This window comes from Dama dama, chromosome 7, assembly GCF_033118175.1.
Source record: "Dama dama isolate Ldn47 chromosome 7, ASM3311817v1, whole genome shotgun sequence".
Taxonomy (NCBI): Eukaryota; Metazoa; Chordata; class Mammalia; order Artiodactyla; family Cervidae; genus Dama; species Dama dama.
In genome coordinates this window covers 33,263,482-33,278,502 of record NC_083687.1, presented here as the reverse complement: position 1 = coordinate 33,278,502, position 15,021 = coordinate 33,263,482, and the positions used below count along the sequence as shown (strand labels likewise).

At 44.5% G+C, this 15,021-nt stretch overlaps 1 protein-coding gene and 1 pseudogene across 1 annotated transcript; both read left to right on the top strand.

The window, feature by feature from the left end:
- The first annotated feature begins 2,803 nt into the window (after positions 1 to 2,803).
- Positions 2,804 to 13,915, top strand: LOC133059818 (butyrophilin subfamily 1 member A1-like). The gene is made up of 7 exons (XM_061147405.1): positions 2,804 to 3,018; positions 3,648 to 3,854; positions 5,964 to 6,284; positions 6,569 to 6,589; positions 6,679 to 6,705; positions 10,652 to 10,678; positions 12,147 to 13,915. The coding sequence occupies exons 2-7, from the start codon at positions 3,662 to 3,664 to the stop codon at positions 12,662 to 12,664; spliced, it is 1,107 nt and encodes a 368-aa protein (XP_061003388.1). The 5' UTR covers positions 2,804 to 3,018; positions 3,648 to 3,661; the 3' UTR covers positions 12,665 to 13,915.
- LOC133059310 (small ribosomal subunit protein uS14-like) lies at positions 13,505 to 14,739 on the top strand (annotated as a pseudogene).
- The last annotated feature ends 282 nt before the right edge of the window (positions 14,740 to 15,021 follow it).

Genomic DNA, 15,021 nt, shown 5'->3' with positions numbered 1-15,021 from the left:
CCTTTCACTTCTCTTGGAGTACAAAAAAATTCCTTTCATGTTATTCTTTAATAAACTCTATCTGGGCAAGAAAAAGACCCTTTGGGCTTGAGCCAAGGAACTATGCATTTGTGCGACACTTCTCAGCTGGGTGGAGTTTCCTTTCCTGCTCTCATTGCCTGACTCACCAGCCTGCACAAAGGCCAACTGGCCCCCTAATCAGTCGGTCTGAGCTGAGGTCAGGGTCAGGGTCAGGGTCAGCATGTGCGGCCTCTGCAACAGGGCAGGCCTGCGGCACAGCTAAACTGGTTCAGAAGTCAGGCTTTGCGGTCGACAGACCAGGGTTCACTCTGGCATTGCTGCTCACTGGCTGAGTGACTTTGCTCCATTATTCAACTTTTCTCATCCTCAATTTTTTCAGAAAATTGAGGTTTGATGCAAGGACAGAGGAGCCTGACATGCTGTTGTTCATGGGGTCACAAAGAGTCGGACATGACTTAGCAACTGAACAACAAAGCAGAGACAGGAGGAGAGGATGGAGAAGAGAGAGACTTGAGACGGAAGCATTTTGAAAGGAGACTAATGATGGGATGTAAAGGGTGCTACCCACAGCAAGAAGTCACATCAGAAGTGAGCCAGCAATCCTGCCCTCCACCTTCTCCATCATTTCCTTTCCTCTCCAGTCTATTCTAGTACATTTCTTTCCTGTGCCCAGGGGGTCACCTCCCTTTGTACCACCAGGGGCTGCTTTCATTTTCTATTTATGTAATGATCCCTTCAGTGGGAGATCTTTTAGCCAGAAGCAAAAGCAACACTGCCAATTCCTGCCTCCACATACCTAGGACCAGGGTCTCTTCCCTGCTAGAAGTCCTCCAGATCAGATTCCCAGAATAAAACAGGAGTAGCATGGGCCCGGGGAAAGATCACTAGGCTAAAAATGTGAAAACCAATTGTGTTGTGACCTTGGATACATCCATTAAAGCTTCTTAGCCAGGACTGTCTGCTGCAAAAGGATAGGGAGAAAGGGAGGGGAACTAGGTGAGATCTGTGCTATCATGAATTCTGAGAAAGCCTGGACTCTAAACGGTTTCATTGATAAGGGTAATGGAGTGCCAGGACCTCTCTCCTGACATAAAAAGTTTTGAAGGTTCATAGGAAGAAGATTTAGGAGGGAGACGCTGTAAGGATCAAAGACTTTCATGGGTGAGGTGACATTTGAAGACATGAACAAATGAGCCTGGTGTGCTGCAGTCCATGGGATCACAAAGAGTCAGACATGTCTTAGCGACTGAACAATAACAACAAAGGCCCAAACCAGTCACGGTCCTGGCACAGTCCAGAAAGGCAATTGAAGAGAGCTTAATGGAGGGACCGTTTGCAAAGGTCAGGGAAGGGACACCAGCAAGGAACAGTGACATACTCTGAGGTCAGTGCAGGAACATCACTACTGGGTCTGAAGGAGAAAAGGGAGAGTGTTTTCCAAGCAGGTGAGATTTGCAGCCCCAGTAGTGTCCCAACAGAGCTGTGACTCTAGAGCAGGGAGGCAGCCACTGTCACCTGCTGCCCAGTTGGGACTGAGACCCTGGAGTCTCAGTTATCCCCTTTGGATTTTGCTGTTGTCCCCTCTGGGCAGGTCCCCTCCAGAAACCAGACTGCAAAGACTGATGAATCTGCCCTCAGGGGTCAGCGGATGGGAAAAAGTAAGGAGTAGATTGGGGTTGGGGGAGGGTGAGAGAAGTTCAAACAAAGATTAACCGCCCAGACAACTCTTTTCAAGGATTTGCCATCTAGAGGGATAGCTGAATGTTAATCAACAACCGCAGTATTGAGTTGATTGGTGTGAGAGCTAATAGAGCCATAGCTAATATTTACCGAGTGTTCTGTGCCAGGCACTGAACCAAGGCTTCACACACACACCCCGGTTCCATCTTCAGAGCCTTCCTGCAAAGCCATCACTACAGTTCAACATGTTTTGTGGAGGAATCTTGGAGGAGTAAATAACACACCCAGGGTCACACAGCCAGCAAAACAAGTGGATTCAAACATGAATCCAAATGGCATAACCCTAGAAATACTTGCGCTTTTAGCCAAAATGCTGTGCCTCTAGGTCAAGAACACATTTACTACCCACATCTGGGTATCATCTGGGTTTGTGGGCCTTAAAAAGCTGCCTCAGCCAGAGAGAGGCTCAGATTTGGAAGGGACTTTTGCAGAGCATTTATCCCACTGAAATTTACTGAGGGTATTAATACTTGGTGACTCATTTGATCTGTGTCTTTCTCAGCTTCTAACTGCTCTGGAGCATCATTTTTGTAGTTTTACCCACTTTGCCTGCCTGCCATGAAAGTTGTCTCCTGATAAAAAGAAAATCGCACATTCTCTGACTCCACCCCTACCTGACCTTTCTTCCTAGCACTAGCTCCTGTCCCTGTTGTCCTCTCACCATCCTGCAAATCCCTATAGGACTAAAGAAGTGAAAAATGTGTATCAGATACATCCTGCATTGAGCTTTCTTTTTGGTTCTGTTTTAACATACAATTATTTGCCTCCAGCTTGTTCTTCATTCCTAGGTCCCCCAGCCATGTCACTGCCCTCTCTCCAGTGACCCATGAAATATGGCCAACAAGGCAGCTGAGCTCAAAGGCCTCATGGCAGGTGATATGCGTTCCCAGTAGGCAGTGCTGTGGCGAAACTGACCAACTCAGGTCTGTGCAGGCTGATCTCTAGACTTCGCTTCTCTCCCTGAAAACATCGATATCTTACATCATAAATGTAGAGGAAAGGGGTTCACAGTCCAGAGTTCATCCCCATCATAGACAGTGTCACCATCGGGGCAGGGGCACCGTGACCAGACACGTCTACCTGGAGTTCTCAGGGTGCCCTGCCAAGGGCAGATCCGGCCCGTGAGTACTCCCCAGCCTCTGCCTGTGCTCCTGCCTGAGAGACCAGGCAGCGGACAATCCCTGGAGCCTGGGTCCAGCCGAGGGTCTGAATCGCAAAGTGGTTCAAAGACAGAGTCACCCCGTGGAGCAGAGAAATGTGAGTGCATGAGAATTGGCGGTGGGGAGACGGCCAGCAGGTGTGAGCCGCAGGCTTCCTGGAAGGCCCAGGCCCTCCGACTCCTCTCTCTACTCCTCTGCTCTTGCCTCCGTGCTCAGCACAGGTCTGGCCCACAGCAAACAGACAGTGCTCTCTGCTTAGAAACTCAAGCCAGCTTCCTTGCCTCCCAGGCCAGCTCCTCTCTGCCTGCTGCCTTGCTTGGATTCTCTGTTTCTCCCACTAAACCTCCAGACAGAAAACTATATTCATTCATTCTGCAAAATGGTTACTGAGAGTCTCCTATGTTTAAAGTTCCCTGATTTAGCAAACTGTAATACAAGGTATTTTACCTAGTGATCCTACCAATATATAGAGATGAAAACATTTTAAGAGTTATGGACAAAAATAAAGCAGACTCAGATGTATCTGTTCTCCCAGACTCCTGAGGGAGAGGTGTGACCCATCTTCAGGTTGGTCCAGCATCCTTCCTTCATTCCTACCTGTCTCTTCCTCTTCTCACTCTTACTGGTTGGAAAGCAGCTCATTTGGCAGGGAGTAACCCTGGAATGACTGACTTTGCAGCCGAGGTATGAAGAACAGTGAACTTCCTGGTTCCCTCTCCCCGCAAGTGAGACAGGAGCCCATGGACATCCAGCAGCAGCAGGAGCAGTCCCCTCGGGTCATGAGCTCGGACAAGGATGGGACCCATCTGCACCATGGAGAGCAGGCCTGTAGCTCTCCCGCTGGGAGATGCCAAGTCAGAGTCCCTGAGTACTCACCGTTTGCCCAGGGTTGGGACTTCTGTGAGGCCACAGCTGCTGGGCGGAGGGATGCAGGTGAGGATGGTCTTTAAAGGGACAGAGGGTGGTACACATGTGTAGTTCTCTCTCTTCCTTTTAGCCTCTTTTCAAATGGTCTGGATCATTTCTGGAAGTCCTCTTGGTCTTTTTTGTTGTTGTTGTTGTTCTTGGTTTTTTTAAAAGCACTACTTTGCAGTATTTTTTAGGAAATGATTTGTTTAACAAATATTTGCTGCCTCTGTGTAAACCATCCCTGACTGCTTTATGCTCAACACTAGGGAAAAGAAAGAATGGCCAGGAAAATAACCACTGAAAGATTTTCAGTGGTTAAAAAAGATGACTGGGTGTCTCTTCTGTGGTGAAATACTAACCCTGTCTGGTAGTTCTCACATTAGGGATCTCTGATTCCATAGGACTAAGCCATTGCTTATTTTTCTAGATCATTTACAACTTTGTAGAGACAGATGTTAATTTACAGAACACTGAGAGTAATACAAATTGTTCCTGTCCTTAGTGATGCAAATGACTTTTCTCTGACAGAGAATATAAGATTTTGCAAATCAAATCCTCATTTAAACCACTTTTAACATTTTTACTGGTTCTCTTATTAAATAATAAGTTAAATAAATTATTTGCACAGTCTTTTTTATATTTACCTTTTAAAAAATTATCCTTTATTAGGACATACAGTGTATTAATTGTAAAGCCATTGCCAGTACAAAATAGCTAGGAAATGATACAAAACAAACAGTACACAATCTAGGGTTAAATTTTATGGAGAAAGGACAAATATACACAAATGAGGAAGTAAGTTTCTGTGAGACGTAATGAGTAATCAAACAAAAAACCATGATGTTTTAGTCTCAGGAAAAATTTCCAGAACCTATTTTGTCAATAAAAACTCTACTGTATTAGCAAGGTTAACAACAACTGGTTTTTCACTGTTTCTTTAATACTCACAACAATGACATTCATCAGATACTGGGAGGAAATTTGCTTATGGCATTGGCCTTAGGCTGCTATATTTATGTCCAGTTATGACTGTTCTGGCTTGTATGGGTAGCTTTTATTTTATTAATTTAAATTTTCCTGCACATAAAACATGTCATTGAATTTGCAAAACCTCTTTGGAAAGGCTCTTTAGTTACATGGAATCCTTTTGTTGATGGAGAAATAAAAGGTTTACATCCTAATTTTTTTTTTTTTTTGACTCAATGGTATTTGGGCTTCCTGGTGGCTCAGTGGTGAAGAACCTACCTGCCAATACAGATGACACAGATTCCATCCAAGGATGGGGAAGATCCCCTGGAGAAGGAAACAGAAACCCACTCCAGTACTTTTGCCTAGGGAATCCCATGGACAGAAGAGGCTGGTGGACTACAGTCCGTGGAGTCTCAAAAGAGCCAGATGTGACTTAGCCACTAGACAGCAATTAAATGAATAGCATGGCCTGAGTGCTAAGGGAGATTTAAAAGAAACACATGCATAAAAGTTCATATAGATAGCTAAGTTCTCTTCTCGCAGCTTGCTTGTTGATCTGGTGGTACTGATAGCACAGGTAATATTATTGAACTCTCTATTTTATAGCGGAGGCAGAGGGACACAGGGTGGCTTGGCTGAAATCACATATAGAGTCTGCAGTGGAGGTGGGACTAGTACTCAGGGCTTCTAATTCCCAGCATCATCCACTTCCCTACCAAAAATATACTTCTCTTAACAAATGCAAGTAAAGTGAGGGGCTCCCACATTCCTCCCACGTTCAGGGTGATTTTCAGTGGAAGGCATCTCTTCTCACAATTTGAGGAAAAGGGAACAATTTCCATCCCTTCCTCCAGACCCCAGTTTCAGTTCCATATTTCAGGAGTGATTTGGACCTCCTTGATTTAACACTAAAGAATCTGCCTGCAATGCAGGAGAACTGGGTTCGATCCCTGGGTTGGGAAGATCCCCTGGAGAAGGGAAAGGCTTACCCACTCCAGTATCCTTACCTGGAGAATTCCATGGTTAGAGGAGCCTGGCGAGCTATAGTCCATGGAGTTGCAAAGACACAGACATGAGCAACTAACACACACACACACCCAGAGCCTTTATAATTATTTGTTGTTGTTTTTCCATGATGACTCTCAAAGTATCTTGGTTTCCCAGCCATCCTGTGGGAGAGAATGGGGCAGAGCTGGAGTCATTCATTCTCCCAGCCAGGCCCCTCTGCTACTGGTCTGGCCCAGGCACCTCGGGGAGTCCTGCAGCAAGTGTGCGCCCCAGCACCCCCAGGCCTTGGCCTTTTCCTGCTTTTCACTGCAGGAATAATGTCCAGCACTTCTGGCTCGGGCACTGTCTTCCTGAAGGACTTTCCTTGGGCAACAGCTCAGACCTCACTCCTGCTTCTTCTGGGACTTCTCCTGCTGACTGCTCTTGGTTTCATCTGGAAACTTCGCCGAGAGAAAGATCAAGAACGCTGGACCAAAGGTAAAGGAATCAGAAGACCGAGGCAGTGAGGTCCAAAGAAGACTATGGAAAAGGGATTGGACGGAGGGGAAAGAAGAGGACCAGAAGTTGAGGTTTTTATATTCAGTCTTTCCTCCCTCAATACCAGCACCCCCACCTCTTTACTTCCCCGATCCTGGGACCCTGACTGTGCCCTGGCTTTTCTAGTTTGGGGACAGCTCTCCAGACTCACTGCACATATGACGCAGGAAAGGATCTAAACCTGACCTGTGAACGGTACTGATTCATTTCTTGTCCTTTTGTAGAACAACTCCAAAGAGAGCTCCGTAAGTTGCGTACTTCCTCCTCCTGTGTGTACGATTTGAGACCCTCTCACGTGTCATTAATCTCATGAAGTTTCTTTGTTCTACTTCAGGCTGGAGAAAAGCCCAGAAAGTGGATGGTGAGTAAATTGGAATTTTTGTTTTTCATCTAAGGCTTTATCTGCTTCATTTAATAAGTGCCTTTCTCCTGATTCTTTCCTCTGAGGACTTGCTCATTCTTGCACCATCTGGACTTAAGCCATATAACCCCAATAGCTCTGTTGATATGTCATGGATGCCCCAAAGATTTTTCAAACCTATGACCAACACTGAACTCCATTCCCTTTGTTGTCAACCTGCCCTTCCTCCTCCCCTCCCCTCACCATCCAATGCTACCACCACCCACCCAAGGGGGCTCCTTTCTCTCCTTCCCTCAGGGCAAACCCTTTTACTGCTTAGCCTAGGACCCCTTCTCAGGCATAGAATACCTCCCCCAATCTTTCTTTCTACTTTTGTCACAGATCCCTGGGAGTAGGTTATCAAGACAGTTCTCTCAACAGCAAGCTGCTTCTGTTCCCTCAAGAGCTACTGCTGCCCTTTTCCCTTTTAAGACTTTTAGTTTAAATAAATATTAAGAAACAGACAAAAAAATCTTAAAAAACAATCAGCATAAACAAGACCTTGCCTGTGAAAAGTTTTCCATAGTTTAGAGTTTCAAAGTAAACTTGCTAAATAGAAATCTGATTACATTCCTCTGAAGCCCCAAACCATCTGTGGTTTCCCATTGCCTTCTGCCATCTTACTGGGGTGGACATTTGTAAATTCTAAAAGGATTTTCAAATTTCTAAGAAAAATTGTCTTGATGTCAATTTGTGTCAAAACTAACACAACCTAAGCAGATTCTACATCACCTGCTTAATATCTTTTTTTTCCTGATAATCAATTATTGTGTGAATGGTTCTAGTTTCCAAGCTAACTGCTGTGTTCATAACTGCATTAGTGACAAAGGAACCATCTAAAGACAGATTTTAACTTTCATTGCTACATTTTTTAATTGGCTCCCTCAGGACTTTGAAGATTTATTTTCAGAGGAAATTAATTTGTGTCTAACCGAGGTTTTTACATAACTCAATTGAAGAAACACTACATTAAAAAGTAAAGTCCAATCTGCAATTTTTATCCCCGCAATGCAGTCACCCTTAATGGTCCAGTCCAATTTCTGTTCCATCCCTGGACACTCCCTGACACGTGCCGCCCCACACTGGACTGACCACACCACCAGCGGTGCCCCACATGTATCATTCGTTTTCCCACTTCTGTGCCCATTTCCTCTGTCTGTTCATCACATCTGCTGACCCTGTTTGTTCTACTCATTCAGACAAACTGGGACAGGCTCCTTAACCTCTTTGAAGTTCTACTTTTCCCACCTAGAAGTTGATTTAGTTACAACTATTACTTTGAGCAGATGTTAGGAAATGAGATAGAGGTGTGGAGGACACCCAGTACGGTCGTAGCATGTAGCTAAGTTCAGTGAACATTAGCTTTGATCCTTCATCACCACATCCTTTTCCCACACCTCCGAAGGTGATGCAACCCCCCACCTCAGAGAAAAAAGAGAAGGGAGGGGGGCAAACTTCCTGCCCCGCCACCTGCACCTGCACTTTCTGATCTGTAAGCTCTGACTTCAACAGAGCAGGCATCTTTTTCCCTTTCTGAGGCTATTTCTTCATTCTCGTCCTGGATCACTCACTCTCCTGCTTCCCTCATGGATTCTCTATTCATTTCATTCATTCATTCATCAGCTCAACAAAGAACCACAACTGTTATCTATGTTACTAGTAACTAACTAGTAACTAAGTTACTCTTCTAAGTGCCCTAGGCACAGAAATGAACACAACCGAAATATCCCTTTCACAAAGAATCTACCTTCTAGTGGAAGAAGATAGAAAAAAAATGAAATAGTATAATACATAGTTTGGCACATGATAATAAGCACTCAGGAGATAACAGAATATTGCATTGGAAGGTGCAGTTTAAAATAGGGTGGTGAATTGTACACCTGTAACAAAATATTGTACATCAACTATACTTCAATTTAAAAAATTATAATACAATAGAGTGATAGTGAAGTAGAGGAAAAAGCCACAGGAATAGCTGAGGGAAAAGCATTCTAAGTAGAAAGAACCATGGTGCCAAAGCCCAGAGTCAGAAACACACTAGTTTGTTTGAAGAGTAGCAAAGGAGCTAGTGTTGTTAGAAGGCAGGGAGTGATCAGGAGAATCGGAACGGGTAGAATCAGAGGGGTTTGGAGGGCCAGATCACACAGCTTTGAAAGTCATCCATGCTGGCTTTGGCTTTGCTTCTGAGAAAGGAGCTGCCGGTGGGTTTTGAGCAGAAGGGGAACTGAACCTGACTTATGTTTTGAGAAGTTACTTTAGATACTACACTGAGACTGACTTGGTGGCGCTAGAGGTAAAGAACACACCTGCCAATACAGGAGACATAAGAGACACAGGTTCAATCCCTGGGTCGGGAAGATCCCTGGAGGAGGAAATGTCAACCCACACCAGTATTTTTGCCTGGAGAATCCCATGGACAGAGATGCCTGTTGGGCTATGGTCCATAGGATTGCAGAGAGCTGGACATGACTGGACCAGCTGGGAGCTACTGCAGACATCAAGGGGAGACATGAGGATGGTTTTTACCAAGGGGGAGTGCTGGAAGTGGTGAGAGGGGCCTCAATGCTGGGTTTCTTTTTAAAACAGAGTAAAAATACCCTTGTTGATAGTGTAGTGCAAAAGTAAAGGAGTGGATCAAGGATGACTCCACGGTTTTTAGGCCTAAGAAACTATAAAAATGGAATTGCCATTTTTCTGCAACGGGGAAGCCAAAAGAAAACCAAGGGGTAAGGGGAAGGGGTAGCACAGAATCAAAATGTTAAACAGGGTGTTAGTGATGCAAGTGAAGATGCAGAGTAGGCAGTTGGATAATCAAGTGTGTAGTCCATATAGGAGGTCAGGGCTAGAAATATAAGCTATTCTTACTTCTCCTCTATATCTTTTTCTTTCTTTCTTTTTCTTTCTTTCTTTCTTTCTTTTTTTTTTTTTTTTTTTTTGGTGACCTTTTGTAATTTAAAATGCCTTTTTTAGAATAGAAAATTTTATTAATTGGAGTATAATATATTTACAATATTGTGTTAGTTTCAGGTGTTCAGCATGGTGAATCAGTATTTTTGCAGGTATTAGTCTGGGTCCTCCCCCAGATAAATTAACTAGCAGGTGTTAGTCTGATCTCCATCCTACAGATGTAGAAATGGAGACATTGAATAGTTAATTAAACTGGCTTTGGGTTTTATGGCTAATGAGTTGTGGCTAATAACATGTTGGGATCAAGGCAAGAGCTGTGAGCTAATAATGGATACAGTGCCCAGAGCACACGGGCAGCTCCCCAGGTGAGGGTACAAAAATAAATAAATAATAAGTGTATGGGACTCCCTAATCACAGCAAGAAGTGACATATTAACTATGAAAAGGACATGTTTCCTACAGAGACTAGCTAAGTAAGAGATAGATTTCCAGGCAGCTAGCCATCCTTACTCCATGCAGGACAGTGTATGGAGGTCATGGAAAAGATGCAGGAGATGGGGTCAGGTGCCTGGCTGTGGGAATGACTAACGCATGATCACAGTGAAGAAAGGAGTGAATCCCTCAGAGTTCTGTCCTGTATCCAGGACCATGTCCCCTGCGATGGCAGCCTTCGAGTGTTTGCATAAGCTGGTGCCTTTCAGCTATTGAGGCACAAAGCCGTCCGGTGTGGGGAATGCAGAGAGATGAGTAAAGAGATCCTAGTGGAGTTGGAGCCTGTGCTTAGGAAACAAGAAGGGGAAACAGAAGAATACATTTTGTCTGGCCTCCTTCCTCCTAGACATTTTCCCTTTTAGGAACATGAGGGAAGGAGCCCAGACAAGCTCTGGAGATGAGTGATGAGGGTGCCAAGGAGGGAAGGAAAGGCAACCAGCACAGAGAAAGGGCCAAGAAATGTATGGCTCTCCCCAGGGAGCACTCACCTCTCTTTTTTCTGTTACAGACTGGAAAAAAGCTCGGTCCTATGCTGGTGAGTGACTATCTGATTCTTACGGTATCAGGCCGAGAACTCCATAAAAGAAGATCTTAGTGGTCTTTCTCCATCTTCCAGCTCCAAATAGTGGTTGGGCAGGCAATGAATGGAGACCCAGGGAAGATCCAAGTAACATCAAGATCAAGTATTACCCAGTTTCAGTTCAGCACCTGCACCTTTTTCCTTTCCAGAAGTTTATACCATATTTTTTTTCCTTTTTCCTTCTTAAAGGGCTCCTCATCTACTTTCTCTCTTGAGTTTCTCTACTTCTCATGGCAACCCATTCCAGTAATCTTGCCTGGAGAATTCTAGAGACAGAGGAGCCTGGCAGGCTATACAGTCCATGGGGTTGCAAAGAGTCAGGCATGACTGAGCAACTATCACTCAATATCTTCAGCATCATGGGCCTTAGGGTACAACTAGAAAGATTACATTCAGATGACATTCCGTTTCTAGTGGGTTCTGTGCATCTTAGAGGAGATGTGGCCACCCTGTCCACCTAGCTTCTCTCCCCTCAGAGCATCTCATTAGGTAAACACAACAATAGCATATTACTCCGTCTCTTCAGTGTTCAGGACGGAGCAGATGGGGATGTGGGAGCTTTGCTAGATTTTGACCTAGGGCCTCACTCTACTCTACACTAAGCCAGCAAATGGCAGAAAAAGGAATGCAAATATTGTGTAAAGGTTTTCTTATTGGTGAGGCCTGGAAGCAGCCAACTCTTCTGCTGGATACCCAAGAGGGACTGGAAAATGTCATCTTGCTAAGCACCTAGGAGGAAAAGGAGCCAATGTTTGATGGACCCATAAAAATTTCTCCCATACAACTCTTCTAACCTGTGAGATTCAGGAACAGTCTATTAAAAATTCATTTGATCAGATGTTTTGCACAGTTGGCCAAAAATCTCTGGCCAGATAATCCATGAAATGTCCTGGGGCTTCAGGTTGGCAGAGAGAGGCGGCTAGAGGCTGTCCAAGGACCTTCCCTAGCCCTTTATTCTGCAAATATTGTTAAGCACCAACTGTGAGGCAGAGTCTGACAATGCTAGACAGTAGGAATACAAAGATGAACAAACATAGTCTTTATTTTTTGGGGTCCTGGTCTGGTAGAGGAGAGAAATATGAAATAAACAATAATAGTGCAGTGACATGAGAGGGTATTGTACAAAATGCTGTGAGGGATGAGAGGATGGGGTGGGGGTTTGTGATTAGCCACCCCTGCTCCCAGGGACCTGGAACCTCTGGATTATCTCCTCCTTGTAAGTCTCTGAACTCTCCTAATAGCTCTTTGAAGTATGATCTTGAGGACATCTGGGGGAGATGCTTATCACTCCAGCTCTTTTGTGGAGGAAGGAAGGCAACTTCATGGGTTAGGAATGGCTTCTTTTCTCCCCACTTCCCAGTCACTGAGGGCCCTGGGATACCGGAGTTGACAGGACATCTGTTCTCTCTCACTCTTTCCACAGCTCATGTGACTCTGGATCCAAATACTGCCTTCTTTGAACTCTTTCTGTCTGAAGATCACCAAAGTGTGAAGCGGAGAAACTTGTGGCAGAATCTTCCTGAAAAACCTGAGAGGTTTTCTTTTGACCCTTGTGTGCTGGGCCATAGGTCCTTCTCTTCGGGGAGACATTACTGGGAGGTGGAAGTGGGCGACAGGACTTACTGGGAGCTGGGGGTTTGTGAGGAAAACGTGGATAGGGCTTGGGGGATCACAGAATCACCTCAGAATGGATTCTGGGCTGTGGAACTCTATGCTAATAAGTACCAGGCCCTCACCTCCCCTCGGACTGCCCTCCCCCTGAGTGAGCCCCCCAGCCGGGTGGGGGTCTTCTTGGACTATGAAGCTGGGCATGTCTCCTTCTATAGTGTGGCTGATGGGTCCCACATCTACACTTTCCCCCAGGCCTCCTTCTCTGGGCCTCTTCGGCCTTTCTTCTGCCTCTGGTTCTACCACCCAACCCCTCTGACCATCTGCCATTGAACCCATCTGTCCCCATCCTTTCTCTCAGTTGAACGTACAAGGATGAACTCATCATTGGGACTGAGAAGTCACATTTCTGGGGACAATGCCCCCAAGGCTCCAGCTGAGCCAGCAGGGAAGGCTGAGCCCCCCTGGCCTTTTCTGCAGATAAAGACTGGAGACAGTTTATAATTCTCCAGAGTTGAGTGGTTCAGAGGCCAAAAAGGATAATGCAACACCATAGAATGTTGTCAAGAGAGGCTGGTGTTGCCATCCCAACTGGAAACTGAAAAAGGAACCCCTAGAGAAACCAGAGACAAGATACTGATGGAAAGACTACCTGGGTGGAGTGTGATCTCTGGTCTTGAGCTCCTTATCTTTAACGTCTGCATCACAGAACAGCTGGAAGCTGAATCTGGATGGCGCTTGGCTGTTTTCAACCTCTTTTCATACAAAGACTTTATTTCATTTTGACCCACATGCAACCTGGGGAGAGACTAAATAAAGTTCACAGAGAAAAGTCACTTCTCCAGATCACTCTGTTGGTCTGGGACTTGATGGCACCTTCAACATTTTTACATCTAATGCCAATCATAGTGCCTCTAAGAGCCCAATCATTCCTTATAAAGCGATTGTAATGACCCTTTCAATGACACTTTTCACCCCAGATCCAAGATTTACTTTTCTAGTTTGTGAATTTGTTTACTGCTCCTTTCCCTAATTATCTTCCTACCTTTAGACTATAGTTAAGTGCATATTAATTTTTTTCTATGCTTTATGCAAATACACACACACACACACACACACACATACACACAGAGTTTTTCTAATGAAAATTGGGCTTTGTTATATAATTGTCCCATGACATGCTTCTTTTACTTAATACCAAGTCTTGGTGGCTCAGGCGGTAAAGCATCTGCCTGCAATGCAGGAGACCTGGGTTCAGTTTCTGGGTTGGGAAGATCCCTTGGAGAACAGAATAGCAAACCACTCCAGTATTCCTTGGAGAAAGAAATGGCAACCCACTCCAGTATTCTTGCCTGGAGAATCCCAGGGACAGAGGAGCCTGATGGGCTGCCGTCTATGGGGTCACACAAGTTGGACACAATTGAAGCAACTTAGCAGCCAGTATTCTCGCCTGGAGAATCCCCATGAACAGAGGAGCCTGGCGGGCTACAGTCCATGGGGTCACAGAGTCAGACATGACTGAGTAACTAACACAAATCTTAAATACTAATCTATAATTATTTGCAATCAAGATGGTTTTGTTTCTTTCCTATTAGAAATAAAGCTACTATAAACATCTTTGTATGTAAATCAATAAAAGTATTCTCAATAAAACTGTGTTAAATCAATGAATTCTTTCTTGTTCCATTTCATATATATTTCTCTCTCAGGACTTTATGTAAAGGTCTGGATAAGAAGTAGATCTGGAGCCTATTTCTCTGGAAACTGTAAAGTTAAGAGGACAAAATGTTGTGCCTAGAAACCCCTTCTCTGAAGTTCAGCATCTATGCTGAAACGCAAGACTGCTTCTCAATGTTAGAGTAGTTTGGATCCTCCAGACAAGAGGGGACTATTTCATTCTTACTGATATATTTCCAGCAGCAAAGCTTTTTGATAGATGATGAATTTTAAAAATGAAATCTCCCAGTGAGTCAGGAAGCAGGAAGCACTCTGAGAAAGTGGTTGATACGCCCATTTGCAGTTGTTTTACGACCTTGAGAGACACACTACTTTCTGTTAACTGTCTGTTTTCCCAGCCTGATGACTTGGAGGGCAGATTTTTAAATCCCTTGGACTCTCTTATCTATAAGAATGAACTCATTGTACTACTTCCCCAAACTGGGTTTGAATACTAAGAAGCAGGGAACTTTTGCCTCATTGCAAATGAGAAAGCAAGAAGGGTCACCACCAGTTCTACTGGAACCATCTGAGAAAATTTGGCAAAAGCTGTCTTGTCGTATCTGCTCAAACCCACACAGTCTGATCCAGAAATATTGCCTCAATATGTGCCTCTAGTGTTCTATCAGGACGCAAGGTGCATAGGCTTCATTAAGCCGGACTCTGTGATCTTCCTTGAACGTGTCATCTAAGACATCATACCTTACTGCAGAAAGAATGCTAACTCTTTGTAAGTTAAAAAAAAAAAAAAAAAGGCATAAAATAGAACTTGCATAAGCATCCAGCTATCTCTACCACAGAGCCTAAATTCAAACTTTTGTAATATTATTAAATTCCAAGAATTTCCTGGTGATCCAGTGATTGGGACTCATGCTTTCACTGATGTGGGCCCAGGTTAGATCCCTGCTTGGGGGAAAAAAAAAATAGATATATAGATAGATAGATAGGCTTTCCTGTATAAAATATATATATAG